Below are 17462 nucleotides of genomic sequence, written 5' to 3' on the forward strand. Positions count from 1 at the left end.
ATAAAATACATATAATTTATTTATTAAATAATTGAACGAAGGGACTCACATGACCTAACTAGCAGAATGCTAATTTTATGTCCAAGTTGGTCAGAAATATTGACTGTAAATGTAGCATGTGTGCCAGTTTGTAGCGGGGATGGCACTTCTGGGATGTATTGTATTGCTCCTGCAGCACTGCTCCTCACAGTGAGAGGGGCTGTGTACATCTCTGAGCTTTATGGTGTTTTGTTATAAGTCTTAGGAGGTAAAGGAAATACGGGTACAGAATCTTCTGAGGTTTCCACCTTTGTTTTGCACCCTTCCTGGATGAAAAAGGGAGCAAAAGAAGTACAAATATTTCTCATTTGAATTACCAACTCCTTTTTCTTACCAAACTCTTTAAGTTGATGTGTAACGTTTTTTTAAATGGAAAAAATAATGAAGTTGTGGGGAAAAAAGAAAAAAAAATATACATATTTTTTAAATTTCAGTTCCAATTATAACATCAGGAGAATAAAAGGAGATTTTGCAGTTGAATATTGAGAATAAAGGTGTTTGAATTCCAATTTTTCTGCTTTTACAGAGCGGTGTTGGTTACTCAGAGTGTTAGGAAGGATTTATGAACAGGTTTTCTCATCTCTTCTTTCACCTTGTTTTTCACTTCTAGCTTCTTGGTGAATTATTATTGGACAGACACAACTTCACAATTATGACAAAATACATCAGTAAACCTGAAAATCTGAAACTAATGATGAACCTTCTACGAGACAAGAGTCGTAACATTCAGTTTGAGGCCTTTCACGTGTTTAAGGTAAATCAGAGTAACAGCTTGGGGTGAAAGTTTTCAGTGAACTCAAACGCACCCATCTGATGTTGTATATGATATGGAATGATGCATTTGCTACAGAATTGAACTGTGGAATTCCTGAACTGGATTCTGCAGAGGGTATTGTGTCTAATAGCTCCCACAGCCTGAATTTACTTCAGCAGTAGTGTTGGATTTCTGTTCTAATTTAGAAAACTAAAATAGCAGTTTTAGAATAAAACTTTCATTTACTTCCTTTTATTTTCTGTGTACGTTTTGGATTATTGAATAATTAAAACATCATTTTAAGTTACTGTCATCGCTGTTTTGTTGGCTAGGTTTGTTTTTTATCTGAGCCTCCTGTTTCCCACTGAATGCCTTTTATTGTCTTGCAGGTGTTTGTAGCCAACCCTAACAAGACGCAGCCTATATTAGACATCCTTCTAAAGAACCAGACCAAACTCATTGAGTTCCTCAGCAAGTTTCAGAATGACAGGACCGAGGATGAACAATTTAATGATGAGAAGACCTATTTAGTTAAACAGATCAGGGATTTGAAGAGACCAGCACAGCAAGAAGCTTAATCTCCAGTAAACCCCTATAATATTAAACCCAAATTCAGCAGTCGCTGTTAGATATTCAGCATCAGGCACTCTTATCGATTCATGAGGAACATTACTGCTAATCTGCTGTTCAGTGAACGGTTTTTGTTTTTCTTTTCTCTTCTTTAGTCCAAGTTGAAAAACATAGCTGCTGCTTTCTTGCACAATGTGGACTTTCTTGATATTTGTGTCATTTCAGAATTCAAAGACACTGCTTGTTTGATGAGCCCTGAAAAGAAAGATTCTAGGTTCATGAACGCAAACATATAGATAATAGTTTGGTTTAGGAAAGAAGGTATTAATGTAGTTAAGTAAAAGGTTGCATGCTTGCAAATCTGAATAAATCTGTATGTTTGCACTTACCTTGTTTGAGATACGAGCACAACGTGACCTGTGCATACCTGGCACCATAGTATAAGATATATGCCTTGATTTAAAAAATAAAAAAAAAAATTGTGCAGTGCTTTATTTGTAATCAAAGGGGAAACGTATCTAAGATGTGAGCTTATTGGGATAAACAGTTGTCTTGCAAATAAACTGATATTGAAACTTAGCAACTTTTAAAAGAGTGAAATCTCAAGGTTCATTAGGAAAATGTATATATGCCTTTCACTGCTTTCTAGGTTTTTTGGACATGATTTGATTTTTTTTTTCTGAGAATTGACTTGTAAACTTGGAAATATGTTCTAAGGGGTTTTGTTAATTTTGCTTTAAAGGTATTTCAGACAGTAGACCTAGCAGTGACATTTTGCGTTTCATTTCAACGATGCTTGCTGGTTTCTTTTGTATATAACTCCTAGGCTGCTCATTTCTTTAAAATATGATTTAATTTGTACAGCAGAGGAATGTTATTGTATTAGTCTGTAACTATTACCTAATATTGAGTTTTGCAAAATGAATGCTCATATGTAATTGAATCCTTCAGATCACATGGAAATGCTGATTTAACGATCGTAAGTACTGCAGCATTAAGAGAAAAAAACCACCAACAAATTCTTTGTACTCACTTATCTAACAGGGTGCCATCAGTTAGGGTAGGCTGACGTAGAGAACTGGAACCCTTTCTGCTAGAATCTTACTGGTAATATTGGCCTTATTCAATTAAACTAGCGTTGTGCTCACCAGATCTGCAGATGGCAGACGTGATGCTAAATTAATATGGATTCTTCTTACTTCTGGGGAGCCTGCAGTGCATCGTTCCTTTCTTACAGTAGTTAACTCAGTACGTAGTTGTGCAAGTGGATGAGTTAATTCCCTCTGAATGCAAGAAACATGATTACATAGATGTCCTAGAATAACAAAATGATTTTCCTTTGTTGATTTTGTTCTTTAATGCTGCAAACTATCAGTATTTATAAAAACAAAAAACCAACTGATTTTGCACCATTTTTTTTGTTACTGTGACCACACAAAAGGAATCTACTAAATATAGCTAAACAATGTTATTAAAGTTGTATTTATCCATCATATAGTAATGCTAAGATCGCAACCAACCAAGCGTATGGATTGGAGTCTGAAAGTTCAAATTCTGCATGGCTGAATCTGATTGAGAATGCTATAGAAAATGTTTGTTGCTTCCTGTCCTCTTCCTAATTAAAATATTTCGTAGTCAGCAAGATGAAACTCCTGAGTGATGTTTAAGCCTACTTGAAAGCCTTCACGAGGGAAGTTGGGCAGCTCCAGAAAATTCAGTGTTTTCACCTAGTTTAAAATTGCTCTTAATGTTTTAATTGGCCTTTGTCAGGTCCTTAATGTCCTTTGCAAATGGATTCATTTTGCCTACTGGAAGGAAAAGAGCTGACTCTTCCTGGCCATTGCTTATGCAGGCAGGCAGAATTGGCCACAAGATGGTATTGTAGTTCAGTGCTAACAGATTATTATTTTCTTGGTTTATCGTAGCTGAGTGGAAGAAAACGTTGTTTGCCAAGTTACCATAAGGCTTCCTCTTTAGAAAAATGTGGAAGTGCTGAAGAGTTATGTATGTAAAGATGTGAAAACATTTGGGCTGGGATATAGGTTACTCTATCTTAGGTCTTGGAAGTAATGGCTAAGGTAACTTTAATATGTGGTAACATTTGAATGTTGGCTTTCGGAAAGAAGTTGTATTAAATTAAAGCTCATTTGATGTGCTCTTTGTATTAAACAAAAACCCCAACTATTGTTCTGGAAGTGGTTTCTTATCTGCTGGAAGGCTTAAGGATATTACTAAAACTTATTTAAATGTGAGTGGTTTTTTGATTTGTGCTTTTTTTTTTTTTTTTTTTCTTTTTTTTTTCTTTTTAAATAAGAGATGTACACAATTGTAATTCTACTTCCGTGGTAGCATTTCATTTCTCCTGAAGAAAATGCGTTTCTTATCCAAAAAAATCTGGCTGGCCCCATAATTTAAATTGAAATAAAATTTTGAAGAAAAAGGTGTGTTTTGCTGTGTTTCTGAAAGTGGTGGAGTTTCTCATGGCTGCGAGTCTTTGTGGCTTTGTCACCTTAGAGATGTTTAATGCTCTCCCTTTTACCTGTGAAGTCATTCTAAATCATGAAAAACTCCCAGTTGTAAAAATATTTGTGAGGATCTGAGACCAAATGCCGTATTGGAGATAGGAGTTTTCATTAACTGTGAGAAGCCTTTCTTGCTTGTGTGTAGTGGTATTTGCTGATTCTGTTCCCTTTTGGCATGATCCAGGGCAGAGAAGTGATGCTGTGTCCTGTGTCATCTCCAGAGACAGGGCCTGACAGGATCAATGGAGGTGAATACTGGTCATTGTAGCCCTTCCTCCCAAATTTCAGGAGCAAAAGCCTGTGGGACTGTCACTCTTTCCTTAGGAAATGCTCTGGGGTCTTCCCTGTGGAAGCTGTTTGCCTCTGTTGCTGACATGCTACAGAAGTTCATTTCCTGCTGGGAAATGAATAATGGGTAAATGAACATACCCATATTGCAGGCAGAAATACTGGGTCAGTTACAGCCTGCAGCATGGCTTCACCTGTTGGAGCCTTTGGTTAAAACTGCAGTGTATTTTCCCTCAGAGGCTGCTGCTAGGTTATGAGGGGAAGGGCTGCCTTATGCTGTTTGGCTGACACTGCTAACAGAGAAAGGCATGGGAAAGCAAAGAGATGCGTTGACTTTGCACAATGTCTTTTCCCTGCAGAGCTGAGCAGAGGGACCTGGCACGAGAGCTGACGTCTCTGAGAACTGGAGCCAAAGCTGCCTTGGAGCACGTGGGGACGGCTCATGGACAAAGCTGTCTGCAGTAAGTTTGCCTCTCTTTGAGACCTGACGAGTTGTTCCTAGCAGGCAACTTCATCCACTTTTCCTTTTGTTGCTATTCTTTTTCCTTATTCCAGACCTTTGCAAGCTGCTCGGTTGAATAATTTCCCTGTCCCCAATGCTTTCCCATACACAGCTGGTTACAGGAGCTGGTGCCATCTCGTAGGGTGCATGGCTTCATTTTTTGTTGGTCTTTTTGTTGTTAGTCGTGATACTTCAGCTCTTCTTTTTCCAAAGGTTTTGTCTGTTGCAAGGCTGTTTTAAGCATTCATAGAATCATAATCACAGAATGCTTTGGGTTGGAAGGGACCTTTAAGATCATCTAGTTACAACCCCTTGCTGTAGGCAGGGACACCTCCCACTCAACCAGTTTGCACTGTTTCTCTTGGTTTTTCAGCATATATTGTGTTCTTTGAAGGAAATTGTTTGTTTCTCGGAAAAAAGGATCTGTTCTTCTTCCCATTTGTAGGCATCTGCTGATTTGTCTATTGAAAAAACAACACAACAAAACAACACAGAGCCCTGAGTTATACAGCCCACGTATAACAAGATTTTTGGCAAGTGTGATTGCATTCACAAGAAAATATTGTCTAAAAAATGCAAGCTCTCTTTCAGAAGGCTCATACTACAGATTCTGATTTAAACAGCAAAAGTAAGGACTTTTTTTTTTTCTTGTTTGGAAGTGTACTGATCAGAACTGCTCTTGTGACACTTCTCGTAAATGGCGCGCTTGCCCCGAAGGTTTCCTCATCATCTATTGCAGGAGAATTTTCCAGTTAGGCAGTGGCAAGGCTGTGTGACCCCAGCACTCAGCATTTCATCGGAGATGGGAATGTGTCACACATCAGATGTGACACTGGGTTGCCTTACGGTGTCCTAATGATATTAAAACAAAGGGACTGAGCTAGAGAGCGTGTACAGAAAGAAGGAAGAATAATGTTGTGCTGTCATGTGAAGGTAGATTTCAGATTTTTTGGGAGCAGCAACTTAAAAAAAAAAAAAAAAAAAAAAAGCATGGAATTAAGGGAAAACCTGCCCTGCCCCTAAGAGAAATGAGAATAAGTGGCAGGCTTGGGGCCATCCAAAGAGGTTGAGAAATACTGGAAATGGCTAAAGGTTCAGCTGATGTAAAGCTTAGTTTGCAGCAGCTGAATTTCTTGCTCTTTTTACATCTCTGGAATTACAGACTGCTGGGTTATGTCAGCTAATATTCAGGTATCACATGAAAACAGCAGTTAAGGTTTAACAATAATATGTTATTACAGAAAACATATACACACATTTTGCTCAAAAGCTGTAACTTGAGTAGGAAAAAAATCTCACAAAGAAAGAAGAATTCATTGGCTGAACTGAGTGCTTGTAACGTTTCTCCAGGCTACAGAGCAGCAAGGAAATCTAGTGGGCTTAATTGTGCATTGCTGTGTTTGCTTAGTGTTGGAGGGGCCCTTAAGGTGTGCAGCAATACTGAATTGGGTTCAGTCTGGTTGTAAACCATATCAGAGCACTGTTCCAGAAGGGAAAAAAAGCATGTTTCAGCCATGGTGATGGTGACAGCGGGCCACCTCTGCTGATGCACATCTTTATGAGTATGGCATGCAGGCTCTTGCTCCTTGCTGGCAAAAGTGGTGATGACTGTTGAAAATGGTGATGAATGTTGAAAATGTTCTTTATTAAATGGTGGTGTTGTGCTCATTGTATTAATTGTAGTTTCCATGGAAATAAATATGAGGCATTACTTTTGGAGCAACCTACACACTAAAACTTCACTGCTACTCTTCAGTCTGAAAATGTTTCCCCCTTTGTGTGTTCAGAACGTTGGAATGAACAGAAAGTTAGTGGTGGGCTAATTTCAATTTCTGAGTAGGTTCTGGGTGAGTTCCCTTCTCCTGGCCCAGTTTCTTCTGAGCTGTGTTTTTCTTTTAGTCTCATCTGGTATGAATTACATTTCCTTGGCCACACATTGCAGTCTGGTCATTAGTAACACATGGCAGCTGTGCACAGGTGTTTTTGTAGTTGGTGGTGTGCTTTGGTACGAGGTTTGTATGTGAAAAAGCAAAGTAAGCCAAACTCCTGACATCAGGGAGCTCCAGAAGCCCCAGTCCAAAAAATCCCGAGTCCTTCTTTTACTAATAAAGGTCTGCAAACCTTGGGTGCTGCCAGTAAGGGTGCTGATCGTAAATTGGCTGCTTGCTCTTCAGAAAGAACACCAAAGCACAGTCTGAGAAAAAAAACCCAACGCTGTGCAGGTTCCCCCCAGGGAGAATTGTGGCTGTGTTTGCGGTCCCAGCAGAGCTCTTAGCACTGCTGTAACGCTGTGCTGCAGTGCAAACAGCAGCTTTGTCCCCTGTCTGTGGCTCAGGTAGCTGCACTAATCCACCTGTGGCAGCTGAACTGCAGCTGAAGGGTACGATGGTCTGTGAATCATCTTAATCTCTTCTGCTGCTCCCACTCCTTACTTCTGCATTTACATAGATTCATATAAAGGATTATTTTCTGCGGCACTGTTTCCCATGACTTAATCCCTCTCGTACAGTACTTAAAAAAATCCCATCTTTGTGACAAATCTTCCTTTTCCACTGTAGCCCATCCCTTTCAGTTTCTGTGCCTTCTTTTTCATGGCCCTTTTCCAAGGGGCTCCATGGAGTATCATGGCATCCAATTCTGAGTTCTCCAATTGCAGAGTCTCATATGAGTGCACTTACTTAATGTCTAATAATTTTTCCCAACTCTGAAGTTTGTCACCTGGTCTCATTGCTGCAGACATTGTGCCGTTTCCTGTGAGCCCAGTCTGTACAACTGGAAAATAGAGGCTGCACAAAGTGAGAGGGAATAATGACTGCAGCACATGTGGGCAACACTCTTGGACCAACGTGTTCTTCTACCCCCTGCCACCATTTTGTGCTGTGTGAGGTCCTTCAGCCTTTAGGGCCTGAACCTCTGGAGACATGTGCTCTGCTTCTGAGAGCTCTGCAGTGTCCACGTGGTTACATTCATTGTACAGGGAGGTTTGGATTTCTTTGGGGAGGTGGAGAGAGTTCACAGATCAAAAGTCCTGTGATAGCCACACGATGGTTTAATTTGATTGCTCTTTTCATATAGTGCCACCTGTGGGAGGCAGAAGAGAAGTGAGAAGGCATCTCTAGGGGACTGACAGCTCTGACCTGATGTTCCTCATGCTTTGAAGAAAATTCCTGTGCCACTTTAGGCTCTTTTCTGCCTTTTTTTTTGTCTCCACGGTTGCAGAGGACATGGAGTCAGATTTGGGTCAGACGGTGGTTACATCCGTTTCAGGGTTTGAAACACCTCTGACCTGGGCAGGAAGTCTCTTGTGGCCACGGCATGCTATGTAGGTCAGCGCTGTCTGGCAAGGCACGCGTTGCTGGAGAAATGAACATCTAACACGTAGCTGCATCGTGGTTGCAAGGCAAGGAAGTCTGCAGCTGCTCTTTATTTCTCCTGATCAGGGCCGTGATTTGGGGTGCTTTGATGCAGATGAAAATGGGAGGATTTCAGCTTTTTCAAAGCTCAAAGCCTTCATTGTCCTGTGGAAAAAAAGGCATCAGTCAATCAGTCGGATGTGATTCAGATCACCCCCTTCTCTTCCTGCAGGGAATGTGAGGGTTGGTTTGACTTGGGTTCATTGTCCAAGCAGGGCATTATTCCTACTTTATTTCCCACTCTTTAGATCTCCCCTACGGAAGATCGTGTTGCAAGTACTGTGTATTTTCCCAAACAAAGTGATGTGCTTTAATTAAATTCCCTGTTTAAAATTCAGTTATTCATTAAAGGTACCTTAGAAAGAGGTACCAACCTTGGATATATAGTCCTCTGGCTGAAGAGGAGAACTACAGGGGTGTGAATTAGACATTATTTCACAATTAATTTAAAAAGCGGAGAGTTTCTTGGCCAGTTAGCTACACAGATGTATTCTGTTCACCTGTTAATTTGTCTGAGCATTTCAAGCTGACGCTGCTCTGTGTTGTTAGCAAATCTGCATGCGTTGGCCCGGTGTTTCTCTCCCATGGAGCCTGGGCTTTGCTGTTCTCATTTGGCTCTCACAGCTGGGGCTGAGCCTGAATCCAACCCCTGGTAGCTCCACGCTCTCCTTGGGCCGGGGTGGCACCCATTGGGTGTTCTGGGTTTGTGGATAACTTCCAAAGGGTTTTTTTTGTGACAGACACAAGCAGACAGAAAAGCTTTGCAAACTGCAAGCTGCTTTTATCCACAACAAAGCGTGTACAGTTCTCATCAAACAATAACATGTTTATGTATTTCTGTGCTGCTCGTTTTTGTTTCCCACTGCTCAAGTGCTCTCTGTGCTGAGGTTGAAGCTTTCAGGGCCCAGCAGCTCTCTGCCAGCAGATGTCTTCTCTGCTGTAACAGAGAGTCCCTGTTTCCTCCTAGCATCTTTCATCATCTAGCCTCAGCATAAAACATCCTCTGCTATAGAAATATGTTTCTTTTTCCCTTATCTAACCAAGGTTCCTTTGTCTTTGAATTTCTTCTTTTATATTCTCAGACATAGGACTGGTTTGACCTTGTTTTCCTGCATCAGTGGAGGAAAACCCTCCCCAGCCAGTTAGAGAGACAAGAAAATTAGGGTAATCAGAAAGAGGGCTTTTCTTTCTCTCAGATTTTGATGGGCCTGGCTTTTAACAGTCTTTGCTCAACCTGTGTGCAAAGAAGCAGGCAGAAGGTGCCATGGTCTTTGCTTAGCATAAGGAACATTGGGCAGTAGGTAGCAAAGGATGTTCAAAAGAGAAGGAGCAAAGATTTCAGACAAGTAACTTGGCCTGAAGAGTTTTCCCCGACGAGTGAAGTGTCGGAGAAGCTGTGACAGCTTACTTGTGAAAATGTGAGCTGCAATCAGAATCCAAGTGTGCTTTGATATGGTTAAAAGTTTGAAAAAGCAAGGCGTAATTTTTTTGGTTTTGTCAAGACTGTGTAATCTCTTACTGTCTATCAAGGTGTGATCAAAAAGAGATGCTGTCTGGGGGTGGCAACCGTGTTCTGAGCAAGTGAAATAAGCGATGTGTAAAGGTCAGAGCTCCCTGTTGATAAGATAAAGGTATTGAAAGGGCAAAAGGACCGCAGAAAACCAATTTCAGCTCCTGTGTCATTACAGCAGGTGCTGTATGAAGTGGGTAGAATAGCTGAACAAAGCAAAATGGAACAAAGGCAGGATATTTAAAGCAAAATACAGAAATAAATGAGTCATGCCCTTTTACTGAAGTGGAGGGAAATAAATTTCTACCTCTGTTAATTTCTGAACGTGATATAAAAGCAGCCTTTAACAAAAGGAAAAAGAAATCCTCATTCCATTTCATTTCCTTTAACCCAATCAACCAAAACCCCTTTATTCTGTGGAAGCTGCCAATAATGTCCTGTTACAAACAAAATCAGTATTTTTCAGGAGACTCAGCTTTAATCTTCCTTCATAATTGAAGCGATGGGGTGTTTGGTCTTAAATAAACACATCTGTACTCACGAGATGTGTTGGATACACAACAGGAATGGAAGCATGCAGTACTGGTAAGTGGGATGGTGCTGTATGAGGACAGCCAGGCTGTCAGTGAGCTATGGCACGGGTCTGATGGGTGGAAGGCACAGGTTTATTTGGAATACATCAGCCCCATGGAGTAGTGTAGTGATTTTTGGATGTTTGGGTTTGGTGTTCTGTGTTTGACTTCACAAAAGCAATGTGTATTTGGGGGGAGACCTTTTCCCTTTGTTTTTCCAAGAGATGACTACTGTTTTTTCTTTTGTAGATTTATACTTCAGATCCTCTTGTGCGTGAAATGGGCTCCTTGTTCATCAGAAATCAATTCAAGGATTTGTTTTTCTGCAAGTTCGCTTTGGATACACAGGATGTCCAGTGCTCACACAGGTGGTGCCTCTGGAGCTGTGCACTGCAGGGCAGGTTGGTGCTGCCCGGAGAGTTGGCTCCTCATGGAGGTTGTCCATATGCTCTGTTGGTAAAGAAATGACAGTCCAGTAATGTGCACTGTGTGTGTGTAGGGGTGTTAATGTTGACATCATTAGTGCTTGGTCACCTAGGTGATGGATCTTGCTGCCATGGTAACCTAAAGGCTACATTACTCATCAAATGTGAATTTTAACAAACAGGAGTGACTTAAGGTGTTTGTATCTTCTGTCTCTCTGTAACTGCCTGCTGCTCTTTTAAAATATTTACAGGAATTGTACAATGAGACTCCAAAGTGAATGTTCTGTTTCATTCCTCCCCTCCTTTTTTTTTTTTCTTGGATCTGTGTCCTGGAAAAGACCCCAAAATTATGCTGAGTCATTGAACTCAGGATAGAGATGTTTTGAAGCATGATAATGCTATTGCTTATTTGTCGGCCTTTTCATCTCTTGCCTCTTTACTTTTCCCCCAGTAGGGAAGCTGTTTTGGTTTCTATTTAGGGCTGTTTGAGCCGACTTAGCACAGGACTTCAGGCATCCCCACGGCCTTGTCATCTATGTACATGTGCCCATCAGCATGCTTGCAGCCACGTGCTGTGCCAGGGTCGTGTCTGGAAAGTGTGAAGGTGTGTGTAGGGACAGGAAACTACAACATGAAGTGTGTGCTTGAGAGAGGCTTCATAGCAGCCTGTTCGGGATGTTTCACTGCTGAGTGTTCCTTTGCCAGTCCCTTAGGAGACAGATGGCTGCTCTGGCAAGTTGGCTGAGGAGGCATCCTTTATGGCTGACTTCTGCAAGGGGCCAAGGTCTCAGTTTCTGATCAGTAAGATCAGTATGCCCAGGTGCTGCAGCCCTGTTTGTGGAACTGGAGCCCTGTCACAGATTATAGCAGGCACCGTAAATAGGAGTGAGTAGCTACAAACCCTCTTTTTCCCCTCAGGAAAGCCAGCTGTATTTCCTTGATCCTTTGGAAGATAAATAGAAGCTCCATGCTGCCAGCTGAATTAGTACCTTTATCTTAAAGTTGTCTGTAATGGTGAACAGCAGAAATAAAGGAAGAAGGAGCAACTATAGTAAGTGGGAATAGGTAATGCTTCTGGCCGCACACTGAATTGTTCATGCTTCTGTGGAACTGAAGCAACAGAAAGCTGAAGGTTCCTAGATTGGCTGTTCGCCTTCAGCTTCTTCAATTCTTGAGTGAGTTTCAGCTGGTGAGTACGAGGGGGAGCGGGCAGATTACTCCCATTACTTAAAACCAAAGATAAAGTTTGGTAACCTTTTTCCTCTTGGTAATTTTCTTCTCATAGGGAAGGTGAGGTAACTCATGGGCAGATGCCTACCAGGCAGCTCAGGGTTCGAAGGAATGCTGTTTTTGGTGCAGGTCCTCTTGAATTCGTTTTGTTCTTTGTTCTCTGGGGCCTTCTGAGTAGAAACATTTCAGTTATTTGTGGTTGGATCTGCTTGCTTTGGCTTTTTGTTGGTGCTGCAGAAGAGGATACTTCCATAGCACAGGCTAGATCAATTTCTGCCTATTGCCAACTCTGAGCCTGAATTTGTGTGATAGGTGCTGATGCCATAAATAGAAGCATTCCTGTCTCTTGCAATGAAAACTTTTTGTCAGCCATGCAATACAGAGATTTTTTAAGTACTAATTATCTTCAGGCTCTGTCTGTGTGTTGCTAGGAGGGGTGCCAGATTCTTCCTGTGTGATCCAATTTGCAGTGGCTTTGGGTATGACAAACAAGGTACTGGCAGTTTTGCACATGAAAAAGGCCAAACAGAGCATGTCCAAGTGGTTGTTTGGCATGGATTCTCAGTGTGACATTTTTGTCTGCCTGTTTGTCTGACATGCTGGCCGTGGGTTTGATGCTTTGTTTTGCTGCTGCTTCTGATGTGTATTTTCAGTACTGGGTTCAAAGGCAAGAAACCAAGAAGTATTTAAAAAAAAACTAAGGAATCAGGGTAAAAAAAAAAAAAGTATATATAAATACAAGGGTGTCTGCTGTGCTTTGAGCAATGACCCTGCACTGGGCACAAATTTAAGTAAATACAGAAGAGGCAAACAGGTATGAAAGGAGATTCTGGCTCTTTCTTGCTCAGTATTCCAGACTGTCAATATTGAAATTTCCATCTCCTAAGGATTATTGATAGCATTCCAGTGTTCTGTGATACTTCATCCCTCTTGGGTTTAAGATAATGGTAATTTTCCAAGCATGTAACATAAAGCCCTGAGATGTTCATCATGATCTGCTACTTGAAGGGACAGAGCAGAGTCATTTCAGAGGACATGGCTGTCACAAAACACCCCAGCATTTATCTCTGAGCCTTCAGCAGCCAAGATCCTGGAGAGAGACCACCTCTTCTTGCCTCCTTCCCTGCCTGCTGTCTTCTGGAGGACTGGTGGTGATGTTCAGTGTTACGCTCCGTTCTCTTCAGTGTGTTGTTTTACCCAGGCTGAGCACGCTCACTCACTCCTAGCAAGCCCTGTAGTGGAAACAGAGGATAGTGATACTGCTCTGGCTCGTTTGGCTGCTGGCTTGAAAGAAAAAAACTGAGAGATAAGAAGAAGAAAACAGGAATCGGTTGGATCAGACCGCTGTGCGTGTCTAATGCTCAGTGAAACCAATCTGAGCTCCACCTGAGCTCTATGCATCTGGTCAGCTCGGTGGAGGGCTGGGAGCATTTCTTTGGCTTGTGGTAAGTTGTGGCTCAGCTCATGTCACTAGAGGAGAGCTGCCTGCTGTTGTCCTAGCTGGCTTTGAGGCTGCAGTTTGCAGGCAAGCAATGTGGCAGAGACTCATACTGAGGCTGGCAGGTGGGGTGGCCTTTGCTCACAGTGCTGTACTTGCTTGATTCATGGGCAGGAGTTGGTGAAAGCTGGGGGCTGCTGACCCACCTCTTGAAAGTACCCAGCCCTTCTGTAGCTGACTAAAATGTGTTGCAGTCGGGACTGTCGTTGCAGGCACATTTGCTTGGAGCAGGCACCTGACACCATAGGAACTGGAGTCAGTGGTGCTTCGCTGCCTGCATCCAGCACTGGTGTTACACTGCATCCGTACCAAGTGACTGCGTGTGATGTCTGGCTGCTACATGGCTGAGCTCCTCACAAAGGAGCACTTGCCCACCTGTCAGATCCGACAGGTCTGCTGGCTTTGTGATACTGGTCCATATGCTGTGGGGGTCAGCCAGCCTCCCAGGACTCCTTTCTGCTCTCTTTGCTCGCAGGTCCCTGGCAGAAGCGTGCTTTGGTTCAGCTTGTTGCTTGAAGAGAAGACCCTGCCCTGTGCTTTTCCACTTCCTGAAGATCTTTCACGTCTTTTGTCCTCTTAAACCGGCATCTCCTCTGCACTCCATTTCCATTGCTTTTGCAATCTTTGTGTTAACGCTTGCATTCTGATGTAAAGGTAAGAAATAGAGCCTTCCTGCTTCCTTGGCTTCCTCAGACTTGAGGCTGGAGTGCTGCTGCCATGCCACCTCTTCTCTTCCTTTCTCACCCCCAACCCCCATCTTTTTTCACTTATACCTATTAGGCTTTTTTTTTGACGGACAGTAAACAACCAAATGTTAACAAGCATCCTGGCTCTGGCCACCACCAAACGGCTGATTTATTGTGGTTCATGTCAAATCAATTGTGCATCCTTTTAAAAATGCACCTACTTTTTATTTTTTTTTTTTTTTTAGATAATGACTGGTGGATGATAAGCATTAACTTCTTGTAGACTGCAATTTATAAAAGAGGTACATCTGGGGGACCAGGAGCCTGCCCATTTCCAGGAGTGAGATTAATCTAGGATAATTCTTACTATTAGGAGAAAATTACTCACCTCTTATTGTGAAGTACATAATGGTCACACATTTCTTTTCACCCTCTTTGGTGGCCCGGTGTCCTGCTGCTGCCTAACCAGCGGTTTTGTCTCCAAGAAGAGCAGAGAGGGAACAAAAGACTCGATCTGTGAGAGCTGTGATAGGGGCAGGCGTGCATCCCCAGCTGGGTGCAGCGTGCCCTCCCACGAATGGCAGTGAATCTGCTCGGCTACAGATGAGCACTGTAACTTTCCATGGAAACTGCTGCATTCTCTGCCTCTGGCTGCAGGTAATTGCTTTGCCTCTCGCAATTATTTGGGGTAACTAGAAGTAGATTGTGCAAAGAGTAGTAAAATCCATCAGTGCATCTTCCCCTTTTGTGGTATCTTCCTTTAAGAGTGATTATTTCATTTTTTTAGCCCAACCTTTGTGCTTTCTGCCCAGCTGATATCTTAGCAGTGTGGCAAAGGAAGGGAAAATGAAAGCTGTGTTCATTTTTACAGCATGCTATCCAGTACAATCCCTGACTGGAACTGCAGTAGGAAAGCAGAATGACTCCAAAATTCACATTTTCTCCCAGCCTGATACAGTTATGGACCATTAGCACAGTGGGTTGGATTCTGAAATAGATGCAGCCAGAAACAGACAGAGTCTGGCTGGCCTAGTGTGGATTAAGGCAGTTTTCTTATGCTCCCTCTTTAATCATTTGATTTTCTTTTTCTACATGAAGTGGCACACTCTTGAAATGTGAAAAGAGACAAGGCAGCAGACAGTTTCTGTAATGAAGGTTTATAAAATTGCCACTGATCCATTACTTTAGAAGTACTGTCATGCTGCTGTGCTTAATGAAAGATCAGTCAAGTAAACTGTTCCTGGGATTCAACTTAATTACATGCAAGAGAACGGAGACTCTGTTATCAAGGTCTAATAAAATATCAGATGGCTGTAATGAAGTCAGTAAGGTGGCAGCTCTAAAGTGAAATGTGCTTGATTAATAATGGAAAGAGGAGATTTGACCGAGGAGTGTTATAAATTCCATGTCGGTTCTCCACTGCGAGGTGAGAGTCACCACTGCTAAGCTGTGCTGCTGAGAAACTTTGGGTTCATTATAGTGCTCATCCTCTAAGGCTAACGGGCCAACAGCTGGAGCAGATTTCCTACTGAAGGATTCTTTTAGCCATACTTGGCATATGACAAGTAGGGTGGGTTTTTTTTGTAATGCTTGCAAAGGAAGCCATTTATCCAGCTGTGTAATTGAAATCAGGAGATGGCTGTGACTGTCACTAAATACTTTAAGTAAATAAAGATGCTTAAAGTGTTTAGGCTTTGATTTTGACTCATTTAATAAACACTTGGATGTCTTCCTATACATTTTTTAAATATATATTTTGGATTTCCAATTTAATCAGGAAGGCTTTAAATTAGTTGCTGGGAGAGGGGATCCTCAAACCATCCCACTTTGAGGCTGATGATGGTAATGGATGCCCTGGGCCTGGAGTAGGATCACAGGCCAGTAAGGCAGCACCTAAAGTGCAGGATGAGGGAACTCCAGTTGTTAAATCAGCCCCGATAGCAGCCCAACTCAACTGCCTGTACACTAATGCATGGAGCATGGGGAACAAGCAAGAATAGCTGCAGGTGTGCGTGTGCCTACAGGGCTGTGATGTCATTGGCATCACTGAGATGTGGAGGGGTGGCTCTCGTGATTGGAGCTTAGGAATAGACGTGTATCAATTCTTGAGGAAAAACAGGCAGGGCAGAAGGGGAGGAGGTTCAGCCATCTACATCAGTGACCAGCTGAAGTCTGTGGAGCTCCTGCCTGTAGCAGGGGGCTTGGAACTAGATGATCTGAAAGGTCCCTTCCAACCCAAACCACCCTATGATTCTGTGGTTTGGATAATAATTTGCCTTCCCACCAGTGCTGCCAGTTTTGTTTGGGGTATTCCAGTTCTATTCACAAACACTGGACTGGTGTGTTGTTTGGGGCGCTTGTGCATGCTTCCATTAACGCAGGGCAGCGGGCCATCAGCTGGGGCTTCCCTATGGAGAATAATGCTTCTGGTGTAAGCTGTGAGCAGAGTGCCCCCCAGCACACAGCCTGATGACAGTCTGGCATGTTTGATCAATGCTGCTTTCCATTTGGAAGACACAAGTGGCCATAAATGGGAAGAGAAAAACTTGATTTTCTCCATCTATTGACTTTAAGCTAAAGAGCTGTGCATCAAGCTTTTTATGCTGCTTATCCAGATGTACTGAGAGCTTTCACACTGCTTTTACTTCGTTGCATTTCTATCTCTTCTCCGTGGTGAGAGTGGGATGCTCTGTGCATTTCTTGTACTGATAGCCATGTACCAGAAAGAGCAGAGCCAGAGCAGCCTGACCAAGGGCAGGCCCAGGCTATAGCAGAGAGCAGGACCAGCAGCAGGTGGTGTGGAGTGGGGCACAGGGATTTCTGACCCTCTGCTCCTGTTCTGGGTGCTTCCTGGCTCTATCCAACACCACCATTTATAAAGGATGACCATTATTACTGCAGTTGGGAACCTCTCCTCTTGCATGGTCAGCGTGAGATGTTTGGATGTGGCTGTGATGCTCCTGCTGGTTGAGTGCTGTGCTGTCTGAGCTCCTGCAGTCAGCTGCTGCTTTGGAAATCCTCTCAGTGCAGGGTGAAGCTTGCAGTTACCACGCAGTGGGATGCTGGAGGGCTGCACAGCCCCACGCACCAAACGATGGCAAGTCAGCACTGTGTGCGGTCGTTGTGAGTCAACTCTGAATCGTTGCCAAAGGTGCCTTTTGCAAACAAAATTTGGCGCTCGTTTATCAAGGGCTCGGGTTCGTATCGTGATGTAAAGCACTCAGTGGCACAATGAATCCTTCTGGATCGGAAGAAAACGCTCATAATGACTTTTTTTTTTTAATCAATAAATACCGTGTTTAAGTGGATGAAATCAACGTAAGGGTATTGCTGTGTTTTACCACCGGCAGCGTGCAGCTTTCCTCACTGCCTACGGAGGCTGAGAAGGTTTCCTCAACGTGTTGGTCCTTTTTTCCCCTCTCATTTTCTTGTCTTCACAAAGCTGTCAGCGTT

General features: G+C 42.8%; 1 protein-coding gene across 2 annotated transcripts in view; it reads left to right on the forward strand.

Moving 5' to 3' along the window:
• The window catches only part of CAB39 (calcium binding protein 39), a 35768-nt gene extending 31965 nt beyond the window's left edge, over nt 1-3803 (forward strand). For both annotated transcript variants that reach the window (XM_042878454.1, XM_042878453.1), the window contains exons 8-9: nt 650-793; nt 1183-3803. In XM_042878454.1, the coding sequence (XP_042734388.1) occupies nt 650-793; nt 1183-1371 (333 nt within the window). In that variant the 3' untranslated portion in view covers nt 1372-3803. The remainder of the gene's footprint in view (nt 1-649; nt 794-1182) is intronic.
• The last annotated feature ends 13659 nt before the right edge of the window (nt 3804-17462 follow it).

Source organism: Lagopus leucura, unplaced genomic scaffold (genome assembly GCF_019238085.1).
Source record: "Lagopus leucura isolate 7727_CA_CO unplaced genomic scaffold, USGS_WTPT01 Super-Scaffold_100021, whole genome shotgun sequence".
In the NCBI taxonomy this organism is placed as follows: domain Eukaryota; kingdom Metazoa; phylum Chordata; class Aves; order Galliformes; family Phasianidae; genus Lagopus; species Lagopus leucura.